General features: G+C 36.4%; 1 protein-coding gene across 2 annotated transcripts in view; it reads left to right on the top strand.

Annotated features, from left to right (window-relative positions):
- Positions 1–17707, top strand: part of GABRB1 (gamma-aminobutyric acid type A receptor subunit beta1) — a 409024-nt gene that overhangs the window by 296020 nt on the left and 95297 nt on the right. For both annotated transcript variants that reach the window (XM_056111285.1, XM_056111284.1), the window contains one exon: positions 1512–1594. In XM_056111285.1, coding sequence (XP_055967260.1) covers positions 1512–1594 — 83 coding nt within the window. The remainder of the gene's footprint in view (positions 1–1511; positions 1595–17707) is intronic.

Here is a 17707-nt window from a genome sequence, read left to right as displayed (position 1 = left end):
GCCTCAACAATGAATCAAAGTGAAAATTTCACCGATGGTGGGAAATATGAAACATGAAAATTTACATAATATAGTTTTCATTGCTGTTATTTTGTTGTGTTTTGTATCACTGTATCACTATCATCCCATTGTTCATCGATTTACTCGAATGGGCGCCAGTAACGTCTCACTTATCCCAGCCCTGAGATTTTTATCAGCCTCTCCTTACTCATCTTTCCCAACGCTGCTGTATTAAAGGCTCTTTCAGGGTCAGAAGAATGAGGCCCATTATTGTTACTGTTTTGGTCATATCAAATACGCCATGGGTAGCTTGCCAGGCTGTTCTGTGATGGCGGGATACTCTCAGTAGCTTGCCGGACCCTTCTAGAGGGACAGAGAATACAAGCAAGTATGTTAAACCCAAACACATGTGTGCTACTTTAGGTACATCAGTGGGCTAGACTATAAAAGGTCATGCAGCTGCAAATGCGGTCACATGCTCCAGGAAATGCTGTGCCACTCTCTTATGGGAGCTTTGTTTTATATTCTCTGGATCTTGGCCATTGATGAGATTACTTGGTGCCAGGAGCAGTTTGTGAATGTGATTGCCAAGCTATCAGAAAATGGGGGATCTGGTGGAAGGAGGCCCAGTCCCTATGAGGGCAGGCTTGGAGATCTCAGCCAGGGGTTCCACATATCTGGGTTCTTCTACCAGTTCCTTCATGCATGAGACTTGTCAGAGCATGTGGAGAGTGGCCCTAAGCATGGCTGTAGCTGGGTTCTGGAGATTTTCGGCTGCCAGGGTTCTGCTTGCACAGGAGGGAAACTCAACCCGTCCCCCTCTGAGGAGTCCGCTGAAGAAAGCCTGGAGCGGGAGCAGGGGGTTCTGCGTTTCTCTCTTCCTGGAGCTTTCTTTTATAGTCTCTGGATCTTGGCCATTGATGAGATTAAGTGGCGCAGGGGGCAGTTTATGGGTGTGTTTTGTAACTAGGTGAGAGAGAAAAGTAGATTTTTGTATGCAGATGTCCTTCTAGCCATAAGTCTGAACTTGCTTTAGATATTGGCAGAGACAATGCTAGGATGTTAGTAAATATAAGAAGAATCATGGCATAATAGAAACTATTATAATAAGCATCATATGGAGGGATACTTACCAAGTATAGAGACTAAACTAAGAGATTTCTTCCCATCATACATTTTAATTAAGTTTTAATTAAGTTAGTTATTTACCAAGTTTAAGTAGTTATTTACTGACTTGAGTTTTGGGCATACACTATTCCAACATCTCTTAATCCTCATCAGTATCCCACGTGGTACATGTGATATGTGATTGATGGTCTCTTGGAGGTGAATTAACCAGTACAAACTCACACCACTAGTGGGCAGCAAATAATAAACCAATCTCTAGTTTTCTTCTAAATGTTTAATCACAGATTTTTATGCCAAATGGTAAACGTAATTCAGAATTGGAAGCCTGGAAGTGAAAAGTCCACGTTCTTATGATACTATCTTTTATCTCCCTCACATAACAGGATCACAACTACAGCTGCATGCATGATGGATCTACGGAGATACCCTCTGGATGAACAAAACTGTACCTTGGAAATTGAAAGTTGTGAGTTACTTAGGGGAATAAGATGTTTGTATGACCCAACTAAGTCCAACCTTGCAGTGAGTGTGGATATTAGGAAAATTTTAACTACATTACCTCAACAGCTTTTAAAGAGTTTGTCAGTCTACTGACATTTTCCCTTATCTTAGTGTTTCAAAGCTGTTGTCATTTTGAAACATCCTCAGGAAAAGTCCACTTCGGCAATTTATGAAATTATGTTTCACCTTTTCTAAGTAGAGTTTCTCATAAAGCCTTCTGATATAAGAAAACACTTAAACATAAAAAGACTTTTGAGATTTGTTTTAGTGTATGTTTTATCCACTTGAAACATTGTATATTGTTTTCTTTTAGCAAACTCTCTGCTAGAGTCTCATGTGTATTTGTCTGCATGTCTTTTTCATGAGAAGACCATGACTATAAAAGTATTCATAAGGTTTTTCCTTTAAGCTAAGGATTCTTTTCAGGTCTATGGCATATTTTGTGTTGCCCTGTGGGTTATATTGCTTTCATTTTAAAGTTGATTTATTAATGGTTTACAATATCATAGAATTTCAGGGCTATAGTTTCATACTTCTGTAAATGTATAAGATTTATCATAACTATCACCAAAGTTCCATTCTTTTCACTACTCCCATTTTTCCTCCAGTAGCTATCGTAATTTCTACTGTGTCAAGCTATTATGTTGAATTTTGTCAGTCATTTTTTGTTCATTTACAACCACATATAACTAAAACCATAAATTGCTTTTCACTTTCTTTTCGTTACATAGCATTATCACTTCAAGTTGCATCCATTTTGTTTCAGATGGCACAATTGCATCTTTCCCAATGGAGAATAATATTCCACTGAGTGCCATATCTTCTTTTTTCAGTCATTATAGATGGGTATTTTTAGGTTAATTCCAGGTATTGGCTAATGTGGATAATGCTACTATAAATACGGGGATGCAGATGTATTTTTAAATTATTTTTTGTATTCTTAGGGTAAATGCTTAGTGGTATTATTGGATTATATGTTTCTTTCATTTTATATCTTAAAGAATCTTCACACTGGTTTCCACAAAAAGATACCAATTTACATTCCAACAACACTATACCAGAGCTCCTTGCGTTTTCCACATTTTTACCAACACTTATTTGTGGGCTGGAGCGATAGCACAGCGGGTAGGGCGTCTACCTTGCACGCAGCCAACATGGCCGACCCGAGTTCGAATCCTCCGCCCCTCTCGGAGAGCCCGGCAAGCTACCGAGAGTATTTGATATGCCAGACACAGTAACAACAAAGTCTCCAATGGAGACGTTACTGGGCCCGCTCGAGCAAATCGACGATCAACGGGAGGGCCTTTACTTTACTTTACTTTTATTTGTAGTCATTTTTATATAGATTGTGCTCCCTAGTATGAACTGATATCCTTTTTTGTGGTTTGGATTTGTATTTTTAATAATAAATGATAATGAGCATTTTTAAGTGTTGGCGAATCATCCATATGATTTTTTTAGAGAAATTTCTATTTATATCTTTTGCTCAGTTTTCAGAGTAGCTTCCTTTTTGTTGTTGAGTTGTGTGAGTTCTTTAGATATATTATATATCAAATCCTTGTTGGATTTATAATATGCAGATAGAGTCTTTCAATTTCTAGGTTGCTTTTTGTGGAAGAATCATCAATTGCTTAAAAGATTTTTAATCTTATATATTGCCATCTATTTATTCTTTTATTTCCTTTGTCATGGAGTTGAGTTTCCAAATTGATGCCTGGTGTTAAGGTCCTGGATTTTACCACATATGTTTTCTTCTACAATATTTATGACCTGGATATGAAGTTCAATGTGTTTTTTTAAAATATAAAATTTTAGTCTTTAATCCATTTGAGCTAATTTTATGCATATGTAGTAGCTGAATGACAGTCTAGCTTTTTTACATATGATTGTTTAATTTTTCCAGCATCATTTTTTGAATAGGGTTTGCTTTCTTTATTGTACGGTCTGGGCCATTTGTCATATATTAGAAACCAATAGTTATGTGGATTTATTTCTGGGCTCTCTATTCCATGTGCCTGCTTTAGTTTAAATACCAAACTCTTCCAACTACTGTTGCATTGTTAGTTTGAAATCAGGGAACATGAGACCTTTATTTTTATTCTCTTAGCAATGCTTTGGCTAGTCACAATCTTATGTAGTTTTATATAAATATTAGAATTATTTGTTCTATTTCCTTGGGAAAATGCTATTGTTATTTTACTGAGTACTATGCTAAATCTTCAGGTTACATCTAATTATATTAATATGTTTCTAATGTTTATTTTTCTCATCCATGATCACTGAAACTTCCCATATTTCTTTTTCTATTTCATTTAACAATGTCTTATACTTTTCTGTATATAGTAATATGTTCTCATTATTTTTGAGTTGGAAATTTTCATAAATATCTATTAATATCTCATCAGTTATTTCATATAATGCCATTCTTTGTTTGGGGTTTTGTTTGTTCGAATGATCTGTCCATTGTTATAAGTGGTGTGTTGAAATCTACTACTGCATTGATGTATGATCTGAAGCCTATTAGCTTAATTAATATATTTTGGTACCCCCATATTTGATGTATAGAAACTGAAGATTATTTTTCTTGAGATGCTTTACACATTACATAATATCAATTTTTCTGTGCATTTTTTGTATATGAGAATAACAATTTCTGTCCTTTTCTCTGCATTATTGACTTTGAACACCTTGCTCAACTCTTAAACTCTAAACTTATTTTTGTCTTTTCTTCTAATATAAGACTCTCATGTGCATAGCTGGATCCTGTTTTTAACCCATTCAGCCTCTCTGTACTTTTTGATTTGTTTTGGTACACACCAGGCAATGCTCAGGACTTAACCTCTGGCATGAGCCCAGGGATCACTTCTGACAAAACTCAGAGTGGTGCCAGGGGCTTTTATACCAGGTGAGCCGCAAGCAAGGCAGTACTATCTCTCTGGTCCCTTTTCTTTTTATTCATGATTTCATACTATTCACATTTCAGATAGTAGTGGAGATAAAGGGCTTGAAACTTTTTTAACTTCTTTTCTGGGTGCTTTATTTTTCTATTTTTTTTTTAACTTTTAATTTGGGTAGTTTTCCTGGAAATCTTCTCAATTGCTTTATTTTTCTTCTAAGTGTCCTTGTTCCAGATTAAATGAGCAATGTCTAAAATAGTCTTTGATGCCAAAACTCATCATCATTTAGTTATTCAGATTTGGTTCTTTTCTTTCTCTCTTAGTTGTTACCGATGTTTAGTTGCCATTGCATCGTTGTTGTTTATGTTATTGCTTCTGTGATACTATTTATCCCCTTTTGCAAGACTTTATGTTATTCTGTTTCTTCTATTCACGTAGAAGAACCCCTTTTAATATTTCTTGTATGTCAGATCTGATGAATATAAACTCCCTTAGCTTTTGTCTGAAAAATCATTTATTTTTCTATTATCATGATTAATAATATGATAGAATATTAACTGGAATTTTTTAATGTGGATTTATTACTGTATTGTTTCCTAGTCTTTAGGGCTTCTGATGAGAAGTCTGATGACAGTCTAAGTAAGGTATTTTTGTCCCCAGATGTCATCAATATTTTTTCAGCGACATGAAAATTAAATAATGTTGTTTCATTGTTGATCATTTTTTATTTTTATCCAGAAAATGGATTGTTCTTTCAGTTTCCTGTAACTCAATGGTGGATTCTTTTTCAAATTTTGAAGTTCCCAGAAATTATTAATTTGAACATGGCCTCTGCTTCTTTTTCATTTCACCTTCTGAATTCCAATTGTCTTGACGTTTACCCTTCAAATGTACTCTGATCTTTCTCATAGATTCTCTTCATTTATACTAAATCTCATTTTTTTCTCTTACGCTGGAGCAATTTCTGTCATTTACCTTCAATTTCTGATGCCGTATAGATTTATTCTTCTTTTTATGTTTTCCATGTTAGATTTATATTATTCTTCGTGCTCCTCATACTTAGCAAACAATTCTAAAACAGTATAGTTAGAATTCTCCCTTGTTTGCATGGCTTTGGTGAGAAAAGAAATGGACATAAGTTGAAAGATCCTCTTTATCACAGAGCTGGTAGTGAGGCAGAAATAGGAGGTGAAGAGAACTGATGAGAGCTCCTTACTTCCCCCTCACCCCTGTGGCCATTTGCAATCCCTTTCCATGCCAAAAGATTATGTTATAGTTCTCTGCCTCTGAATTATCGCCTGAACTCTGAACTGTTCATTTCTCTGAAGAAAATGGTGGAGGGAATCAAACAGTCCAGTTGTTGCAAACTTAAAATCTAGGGTTCAGGTTTTTGTTTTTGTTCTGTTTGAGGGGAGAGGCCCTCCCGTTGATCATCGATTTGCTCGAGCGGGCCCAGTAACGTCTCCATTGGAGACTTTGTTGTTACTGTGTCTGGCATATCGAATACTCTCGGTAGCTTGCCGGGCTCTCCAAGAGGGGCAGAGGAATCGAACTCGGGTCGGCCATGTGGGCTGCGTGCAAGGCAGACAGTATTCTTGAGTAATGCTTGCTGTCTCTAGAAACCAATCGCAGCTGTTGACCTGATACACACCTAATGGTTCATTGCTTTACACAACGATGCAGTACTGCTTTTGCCTATTAGTGCCGTGTCTGTAATGGGTCATCACAGAAGTTCTTGGGTAATGTCAGGGCTAGATCCAGTGGTGTTAAGGGTTTATGCTGTCAGGAATTGAATGCAGGACCTAATGCATGCATATACTTCAAAACCATTGATCTGTTGCCTTGGTTTAGAGCTGATTTTTTTTTTGTCCAAGAGCTAACTTTCTACTGGCAGTGCAATCTTTTACCCCCACCCGGAAGTTCAATGATATTAATATGTTCATATCCACAGTCTTTTCCCTGTCTGTAGGTGAGGTCTACCAATACTACTAATAATCATGACAGCTGGCACATGCCATGCCATCAATCTTTTCCATGATTGATCCTCATGGGTGAATCCTCCTCCAAGTTCATGTATAGCAATCACCTACATTACATATATACATTCATAATACATTTATATAAACATATATATGTTTTCCTAGTGAGCCAGGTCTAGCTAGTGAGGTTTTATATGATTTGTAGTGGATTTCTCATTTAGCTTTTAAAGACAACATTATTTGTGAGTGACTACTGCAACTTTTCTCAGTAAGTCTAAAACTTCCTCAATTATTGAAATATTTTGGTCACTGTGATTTTATTTATTTTTGTTTTTTATTCACCAAAGTGAAATCATTTGAGTCAATTCATTGTGAGTACTGAGAGATGCAGTAGCATATTTGAAGCATTACAATACCACTTAGTACTATCAGAGAGATATAATTTAGATAATCTAAAACTTATTCCAGATATAAGCATCAGAATAGTCAAGGAAAATATAAAAATTCCAGTGACTTATTTTTTTATTTAAGATTCCTCCGCCCCTCTCGGAGAGCCCGGCAAGCTACCGAGAGTATTCGATATGCCAGACACAGCAACAACAAAGTCTCCAATGGAGACGTTACTGGGCCCGCTCTAGCAAATCGACGATCAACGGGAGGGCCTTTACCTTTACCTTTATTTAAGAATAAGTGAATTTATTTATCATCTAATTAAGGAATTGTATTAATTTTCTAATTTTACTGAATATATACAGAAACAGACAAAATAGCTTTGTACATATAGATGTAGACTTAGACATAGATGTTGTTCTACTACCACTATATCCTGGAACTGAGCAAAAAAAATTATTAGCATACTACTTAAGTAAAATTCTGATTTAAAAACTCACATGAATTGCTTGGTTGAAAGTTGTTAATAAATGAAGGTACTGTGGTGGATTTGGTTTTAAATATCCATGAGTGCCACATCCAAACCATAGAAATGAACTATGAACTGTCCTTTATTAAAGACTGATCATTTTTAATTGATTGAGATTCTATTTTAAAACACTGCTAATGATTTCTAATGCATATAATTCCAACACTGCATCATCAACAGTGTACCACCTCTCTTCCCAAAGGATACCTTTCCCTTTTATTCCATCCCCCCAAATTTGATCGTATGAATAAATTTTCCCATTGTGTTACCATTGGCCTTTTATTGCTACCTTGCTGTGTATCTTTAAGTCCCACGCATGAGTAAGATCCAGCTATCCATTTCTCTCTGACATTTTGCAATCCGAATGATATCCTCAAGTTCCATTTACATTGTTGCAAATTTTGTGCTTTTTTTCCTTAGAGCTGATAGTATTATTACATTGTGTTTATATAGCACAACTTCTTGATCCATGCATTCATATTTGGGCAGTTGCCTTGGATATTGCACTAAATGTGGGAATAAACATAGGTGTGCAAATATATGTTTGAATCAATGTTTCTGAGTTTTATGGATAGATGCCAAGAAGTGATGTCACTGAGTCACATAGAGGTTCTATTCCTATATTTTGGATAGATATTTCCATATTGCTTTCCATAGAACTAGATGACATTTCCACAAACATTGGAAGAGAGTTCCTTTCCCACCACATCCCTGCCAACACAGGCTGTTTTAGTTTTTCATATGCCCCGTTATAACAGGTATGATATCATATTTAATTGTTTTGATTTTCATTTTCCTAATCATGATTGATGACAAGCACTCTTTCATATGCCTGTTGGACATCTGAAATATATGTCTTCTTTGGGAAAGTGTTCATTTCCTTTCCCAATTTGTGGATGCAGTCATTGAAATTTTTGTTGTTAAGTTTTATGAGTGCTTTACAGATCTGTAATGTCAATCCTTTATCTAATGCATTGTGTGCAAATATTTTCCCTCGTTCAATAATTTCTTTTAATCACAGCTTTAATTTCTTTGGCTGTGTAGATTTTTTTTTTCTTTTTGGATCATACTCAGTGATGCACAGGGGTTACTCCTAACTCATGCACTCAGAAATTACTCCTGGCAGTGCTCAGGGGACCATATGTGATAGTGGGAATCGAACCCGGATCGTCAGCATGCAAGACAAATGCCCTACCACGGTACTATCACTCCAGCTCCGCAGATATTTTTAAGTTTGATGTATTCCCATTTGTTTATTGTTGCCTTTGCCACTGTGGTCATCTTTTTTTTTTTCTTTTTGGGTCACACCCTGCGATGATGCATAGGTTTTACTCCTGGGTCTCTGCACAGGAAATTACTCCTGGCAGTGCTCAGGGAACCGTATGGGATGCTGGGAATCGAACCCGAGTTGGCCGCGTGCAAAGCAAACACACTATCTGCTGTGCTATCGCTCCAACATCCACTGTGCTCATCTTGTTGAAACTTTCCTGCCATCAATTTTCTGGAAAGTTCGGATGCTGTATTTTATGGATTCTGCTCTATTTTCAATATATTTGATCCACCTTTAGTCTACTTTTGTAATTAGAATACTGGATAATATTTTTATTAGTGAAGAATAAAAACATAAATCATGAACTAGAAAGTAAAATCTAGCATTTTAATTACTTCAGGATTTTTGATAGGCTGGTACCTGTAGTAAATCACTATGGATTGTTTTGCTTTTTTTTTTTTTAAATGGAGGAAGTGTGCTTTCAAGGAATGCTCAGAGATCCTGGGGATATTTACAGGCAGAGATTTTCACAAGTCCAGCAGTATGGTCCTATTCAGGTATAGCAATATAGGGATCACCTGGTTTATCCCTGGAGGTGCTTGGGGGGAGCTACTATGGGCCAGGTTCAAAGTCAGGACTTTGCAGATGTCTGGCATATATTCTCGTCTGTTGTGCAATTGCTAGGCCCCATGAATTATTTTTTACTTCTCTTGAGTCATTAACTCAACCATCCACCACCCTAACCATAGCCAATTTATCAAAAATAGCATTTAGGTGATACCTGATTATTTTATATTTTCTTCTTGTTTAAAAAAGGGTTTGAACCACTAACTTTGTACATTGGAACCATGAAAGTTAACATTAGAAAACCATGTTATCTAAACTATAATTCTTTTTAAGATTTGGAAACTAAAAACTAGGCATTGGCTTAATGTATTCAAGTTAGTACACCATCGATTCAATCTACCTATTAACCTAAGAATGTTGTTATTGTATTGTGTTGACATAAATATCTTGGTAGTACAACTTGGACACAATGTCAATTGTAACAATGTTTGACTACTTCCAAATAAAATTGTTTTTTTGTCCACACACATAAAAAAATGAGCAAGTAATAAGAAAACTACTTGTATATGTTTAGTTAATAAAACATTCTCACTTAACTATAGAAAATTGTCTGGAGAAAAATGTGAATGTCACAGAATTACAATAGTGTGTTTTATTTTATAATAGACTACATTAATAATTTCAAATAAAATCTAAATAAGTATAGGATTCAGACATGAGACATCAGTAGTTCTACAAAATTTGTCCGTGGTTAACCGTATTGGAGATCAGTTTCTTTGCCATATAATTTGATAGAGAAATATAAAACCAAAAGGTAAAGGCCGTCCCGTTGATCGTCGATTTGCTCGAGCGGGCCCAGTAACGTCTCCATTGGAGACTTTGTTGTTACTGTGTCTGGCATATCGAATACTCTCGGTAGCTTGCCGGGCTCTCTGAGAGGGGCGGAGGAATCGAACTCGTCGGCCATGTTGGCCGCTTGTAAGGCGAACGCCCTACCCGCTGTGCTATCGCTGGAGCGATAAAACCAAATGTCCAAGAATAATTTATATAAACATAATAACCACTTCTCAATGTTGTAAATACTTTCATTAAAAAAAAAACAGAGCTTGGGGCTGGAGCTATAGCACAGCTCGTAGGGCGTTTGCCTTGCACACAGCCAAGCCAGGTTCAATCCCCAGCATCCCCTATGGTTCCCCAAAACCGCCAGGAGTAATTCCTGAGTGCAGAGCCAGGAGTGACCCCTGTATATTGCTGGGTGTAACCCAACAACAACAACAACAAAAAAGCGTTTATAAACTACTAACACTCACAACCCCTTTTCACCTGAGAAATGCAATCTGGAAGGCACTTCCAGAAATACCAGACTCATTACAAAGTTGATTTTGAATTAATTTTTTGTCATTGCGTATTCAAAAACCTTTTACAGTTGCCAAATTTGTCACTTCCTTCATATACTTATATGATCCTTATTGGGTTGCAAAGCATAATATAAGTAACTAGGATATAAAAGAGAACTTATTTTGGTATCTGCCAGTGTATTTATCAAAATTCACCAGAGAAACAAAATCAATAGCACATATGAAAAGAGGATTCCTTCTAAGGACTAGAAGGCTGGCAAAATTATAGGGGCCACTAAGTCTCAAGGTTTATGGAGTGATAATGTTGATTACTAAAGCCTGGGAGAGCTCATGTCTTAATATATGTATTAAATATTTATAGTGTTTATTTTATGGGGGAAAAACAGCATGTAGCATTTCAGAGAAATGGAAAAAAAATCTTACTCTAGTAAATGTTTCTGTATTTGTTTGTTTTCAACTTATGCCTTCAGCTAATTGGAGATGCTTGTCCATGTTCATAAGGTTAACCTATTTCACTCAAGCTTCTGAATTAAATGATTGGCACCTGAAGAGAGTGAAAGGATTAAGTAGCTTCTTTGATGTGGCCAACCCTAGTTCAATTCCAGGTATCACTTTGTCCTGAATACTACCAAGGGTGGTCCCTGAGTATCTCCAGGTATGGCCTCCAAACCCAAAACTAAATAGATAAATAAATAAATAAATAAAATTCCTCACCTGGAAACACATTTAGGAGTATGTGGAATAAAATCTGGTCAAATATCTGATCATGTTGTGACCCAGTCAAATTGATACATAAAATTAAACATCATAAACAGAATGTTAGATTTGAAGTCATTAAGTTTAGTCAGTTTTTTTAACTGGTGAACATATGTAGGTTTGGGGCTGAGTAAGTACTGGTCATACAGCAGCAACTGGACAGGAAGGTAAGCAGATCTAAATGAAAGAAAATGAATGAGAAATATTTTACAATGAACAGAGCTGCCCATTCATGGGTTAAGTCCTGTTTATCAAAGACTTTCCCTCCTACCAATGACCACCCGCCAATATTAATGTAGAATATAGTCCACATGGAGAGTCTAGCTATGTATATAACCTTAAAAACCACTTTCAGTCTAAAAATCTTAAACTCAGAGAACTTATACAATTTAGTTACGTCACCAGTAAATTACTTTAATGTGCTTGCCTAAAATACTAGTTCTAAAGTGATCCAGATCTATAAAGGAAATTGGAAGACAAAAAAATTATGAATACATGAACATATGAATATTCACAAGAAAAATATGAAATATGGGACAATCGCAAGTGAAGCCTTTGAACCATTCTTAATTTATTGCTGCCTGCCAAATTGTTAATTCTGATCTGAAATAATTTTAAAATAACATCTACAACATACTGCACACTTTCTATTCATGGATGCAAAACACCCAAAAATAACAAAAGTAAATTGAACTTCATGAATGATTCATGGCTTCCCTTGCTTTATGTCCCCATTGTCAAGGAAATTAGCAACATTGGATATCTCCTTGGATAAATTTTATTTTGTCATATTCAGTAGACTACTTAATGAAAATGAATATTTCACATTTATGTTCATAGAAATGTTAATGAATTTTAGTGCCTGTAGCTTTTTTGATGAGCAGAGGGGTGGGTGTATGGAAGAAGGGAATATTTTCTGAATTAATTTATTCCTTGTTCCAGGCTGCTTCTTTGAAACTGTGAAAAGCTCTCTTTCTGAAAAGTGTCTTATCTTTTAAAGTTATAAAATAAAAGCCACTGGGGAAATGAAGTTCCTCTTATGAAAATTAGTTTTTCAGTCAACTTGGCTATAAACTTGAATATTATAGCTATTCACTTCTACCCTATAAACTGTTTATTTTCCATGGATGGATAAATGACTATATAGACTGATGAGAAAGTCTCTGACTTAGATTTGATTTCTTTAATATTCTCTCCTTTGCACACTTATAGATGACCATTTTGCTACTAACCTTCTAACAGGAAGTCAAAATAAAAGTTATTGCTATATCTTAATGTTTTATGTATAAGCCACTTGTTTTAAGATTCATTTTATAGAATTTTAAAATACATTTTATATTTATTTTCATCTCTATAACTGGATACCCTTCTAAACTGATGGTTTTGATTCACTTGTCATCCATACTTAATAATGATTATATAACATGATGATAGTCAACATTCATTGATATTTACTATGCTACCCCATCTTACAGACAAGGCAAAGCAATAAGCTAATAATTTGTCTCATCACAAAACCAGTTGCAAAAGAATTCTTAACTTGAGTAGCCAGACTTGAAATTTCAAAGTATAGTACAGAAATGTTGATATCTTAAGAAAACCTCTCCATATTGACCTCATAAAACTCTTTTCTAAGAGCTGAAGAGATAGTACAGTGGGTAAGACACTTGCCTTGCATGTACCTGGCCTGGAGTAGATCCCTGACATTCCATATGGTCTCCTGAGCATTTCTGAAGTAATTCCTGAGTGCAGAGCAAGGAGTAAGTAAACCCTGAACATCACTGGGTTTATGTTGACTTCTGATTAAAGCTAAATTAATATGGAAGTCAGCTTCCATATTTAAAGTAAAAGAGAAAAAACTTTCACTCGCTTCAAAACTAAGTTTGTTCATTAGTTTTTAGGTAAGAAGGTAAGATAAGAAGAACAGGATCAGACATAGATGAACAAAGGGGTTTTCTTGGTCCTTATCTCTACTGAATCTATCTTGGTTCAGTCCTAAACAGGCATTTATTTTTCTGACTTTTGGCAACAAAACTGTTCAGTGTTATGATTAAAACTAAGCATTAGAAATCCTTTCTCTTCTAAATTAGATAATATTCCCCCAATTCATTTTAGTTTACTGGGCATGACTACTCTGGTACTGTGTTTTCAAAGTCTCCTCATTACTCATAATTGTAATGGATGAGCATACATGCATGAATAAGCAAATGCCCATATTTCTTTCAAAGTTGTTGACTTCATTGTTCTGTGAACCACATCCACTGAGTATTCATGAGAGAGTATATTAATTTAGTTTTCATTAGGAGTCAACTTCCATATTTAAATTGCTTTATTTGGGGAGGCAGAGTGATAGAACAGCAGGTAGAATGATTGTCTTGCACATAGCCAACCCAAGTTTGATCCCTAGCACTACATATGGTTCCCTGAACACCACCAGAAGTGACCTCTGAGCACAAAGCCAGGAGTAGCCCTGAACTCTTCCAAGTGTGACTTCAAAACCAAAAATAAATTGTCCTATCATTATCTTTAAGAATATTTTTGAAACAAATATTTTCGAAAGGAAGTTTTTAAAATTTTTTGAAACCAGGGCTATACATATAGTACACCGGTTAAGGTACTTGCCTTACAAGTGGGCAACCCAGGTTTGATTACCAGTGTCACTTATGGCTGCTTGAGCACCATCAGCAGTGACCCCTGAGTGCAGAGCCAGGAGTAACCTCTGCACATTGCCACTGTGGACCCAGAAAAACCAAGTGTGTGTGTGTGTGTGTGTGTGTGTGTGTGTGTCTGTGTATGTGTGTACCATAAAGCATGCTCCAATAACAAACTAATAACAAACTTTTGTGGAAGGTGAGCCCTTGTATACATTCTACAGAGGTCTTTGGGCGCCTTAATATGCATCAAGGTTGATAGTAACTGTTTAAAACTGTTATGCTCTGAATTTTGCTCCCTTCATTTTCCTTTACCTCTTCTACTGACAAATGGGGTTCCCTAAAAGGATGAAAACATAAAAATGGAAAAAAGAGCTGGGAGCGGCTTGGGATAGAAGCAGCCCTGCAGATCCTGGGTGAACCTCTAGGAGGCAATTGAACAGGATTCAAACCCATGGTACTCTGCTAAACCCCACCCACAGGTTAGAAATGTGAAGGATGTGTCTTTTCCAGGCTGTGGCTTTTCCAGGTCACCAGTTATACTCCCAGACTATAACCCAAAAGATTCATCTCCAAGGTAGCTCACATAGTTACAAAGGAACACCAAAAAGGAAAGAAATATCCTAGAAGAGGAAATGAGAGATCACCACCCCTAGACTTTCACAGTCACTATGGGAAGATAGTACATAACCCAATAAGGGGTGAGGTTGGGAGTGGTGGAGATAGGAGTCCTGAAGCCCCAGCATATAATATCCACATACAAAATCTCTATGACAAAGAATTTAGAGATGAATGGTGAGGATGTTCAATAAGCTGAAAGAGACAGTGGAACAGTCATCCAATAAAATACAGGAAGATATGAGAGCAAGAGTGGAATAGACAGCCAATAAAATACAGGAGGAAATAAGACCATAAATAATAAAACTACAAATAGGAGTATTATCAATTAAAAAAACTCCATAGATGAAATGAAAAACTCAATGGGTGCCCTCAACTGTAGAACAACAACATTCAAAGACAGAATCAGTGAGCGTGAATATGCTCTTTAGAAGCATACAGGCAACAACAGAAAATGGAAAAAGACTTCAAAATAGCTCAAGGCCAGGTAAAAGACATATGGGATGAATTCAAGAGGAACAGCATAAGAATCATCGGAGTCCCAGAGGGACAGGGAGGCAGCCCCAGTGAGGAGAGTAATAGTTAAAGAAATCATCACTAAAAAGTTTCCAGAGCTAGAAAATGCAGGCATCCAGACCCAAGAAGCCTGAAGGGTACCGGCTAAAATAGATGCCAAGAAAAAGACCGCAAGACATATCCTTATCAGGACATCAAATATCATAGATATAGATATAAAATTGAAAGCAGCAAGATCAAAGAAGGAAATTACATACAAAGGATCATCCCTTAGATTTACAGTTTCATACCTATCATATGAAACTCTCCAGGCCTGAGGTCAATGGGGGAATATAGATTTAAAAACTTTATGAAATGAATGCCTCACCAAAAACACTTTACCTGTCTAGACTCTTTTTAAGATTTGAAGGAATAATATACAATTTCATGGATAAACAACAGTTCAGGAACTTCATATCAAAACCAACCTTAAAAGAAGGACTGACATGGCTACTGTAAGGCAATACAAACCCCACAAACAAAATCAATTTCTATAGAAACATAGCATAAAAATCCGTGACAATAATCTCTCAATGTCAATGAACTGAACACACCAATTAAGAGATATAGTGGCAAAATGGATTAAAAAACTACATCCAAAATTCTGCTGCCTATAGAAAACACATTTGAATAGAGCAAACACAGACTCAATGTCAAAGGCTGGAAAATATTTTTCAAGCAAATAACCCTTGCACAAAGGCCGGAAGCCCCATACTAGTATCCAGTAAATAGATTTCAGGCTGAAAGGGGTTAGAAGGGACAGCGAAGGCCGTTTCTTAATAATCAAGGTATATGTGCACCCAGAAGGAATTCCATTCCTAAACATGTAAGCACCCAATAAGAGGTCAGCAAAATACTTAAAACAATTGCTAATAGACTTCAAGAGAGACATTGGTAGCAAGATAATAGTAGTTGGAGACTTCAACACCACCTTTTCATCTCCTGATAGATCAATGAGACCAAAACTCAGCAATGAAATAATGGCTTTGAAGGAAGAAATGGAAGAGAGAAGGCTAGTAAATATATACAGGACTTTTCATCCCCCAAAAGTCAAACAGACATTCTTCTCCAATGCACATGGGACATTCTCCAAGATAGAACACATGCTGAGTCACAAAAATTGCCTCTATAAAACCCAAGAAGATATAAATGGTATCAACTATATTTTCATACCATAATGCAATTAAAATAGGAGGTAATCATGCACAGAAACAGAAAATGAAATTAAACAGCTCACTTCTGAAAAATCAGTGGGTTAGAGAGGAAATATAAGAAATCAAAAGACTCCTGGAAACAGAGAATGAGGACACATGCTACCAGAACCTGTGGGACACTGCAAAAGCAATGTTGAAAGGAAAGTTTATAGCTCTGCAAGCATTCATCAGCAAGGAAGAAAGGCCCACATAAACAACATGACTTCACATCTTAAATTCTTAGAAAATGACCAACAAAAGGACGCCAAACCAAGCAGGAGGAAAGAAATAATAAAATTCAGAAAAGAAATTAACAAGATGGAATCCCAAAAAACAATTCAAAAGATCAATGAAACCAAGAGCTTATTCTTTGAAAAAATGAATAAGATTGATCAGTCACTAGCACAACTCACAAAGAAAGAAAGAACCCCAATAAACTGAATCAGAAATGAAAAGGCAGACATCACAACAGAAACCACAGAAATGCAAAGATTATCAGAAATTACTTTGAAAATCTTTATGTCATGAAACAAGAGAACCTTGAAGAAATGGATGAATTTCTGGACTGCTCTAACCTTCCAAGGCTGAACCAAGATTTGAAATACCTGAACAGACCTATTACCATCAAGGAAATCGAAGTGATAATCGAAAGTCTTCCCAAAAATGAAAGCCCAGGCCCAGATGAATTCATTAGTGAATTCTTTCAAACGTTTAAAGAGGATCTACTGCCAACCCTCTTCAAGTTCTTCCAGGAAATTGAAGAAACATAAACACTCCCAGTTATGAGGCAAATATCACCCTAATACCTAAAGCAGACAGAGACATAACAAAAAATAGAAAATTACAGACCATTATTCCTAATGAGCATAGATGCAATGATATTCAACAAAATACTAGCAAATAAAATCCAGCAGTTCATCAAAGAGATCATAGACCATGACCAAGTAGAATTCATCCCAGGGATGCAAAGATGGTTTAACACTCACAAGTCAATAAACATAATACACCATAAAAGAAAAGATAAAAAACATATGAACATACCAAATGAGCCAGTTGTGATGGGGCGACTGAAACCTCATGGGAAAGGGGGCGTTCCCGGCTCGTCCTTCACACCCTACCAAGGTCACGAGTTGCCCCCGACGAGCGGCTCTCCAGCATGGCCAGGGCTCCAGAAGCACAAGGACTTGATGCAGAGCCCAGCAGCTTGCAGCAGAAAAGTGAATGGACTATGCATTAATCCACGCCACCATGCCTTCCCGGAGGGGAAAGGGTGATGCTCTCTTCCACCTTTTTCCCTCTGGAAAGAAAGATGGCA

The sequence above is a fragment of the Sorex fumeus genome, unplaced genomic scaffold, assembly GCF_029834395.1.
Source record: "Sorex fumeus unplaced genomic scaffold, SorFum_2.1 ptg000013l, whole genome shotgun sequence".
NCBI classification, from domain to species: domain Eukaryota; kingdom Metazoa; phylum Chordata; class Mammalia; order Eulipotyphla; family Soricidae; genus Sorex; species Sorex fumeus.
The sequence above is the reverse complement of the archived record's forward strand: the minus strand, read 5'-3'. Positions and strand labels throughout refer to the sequence as shown.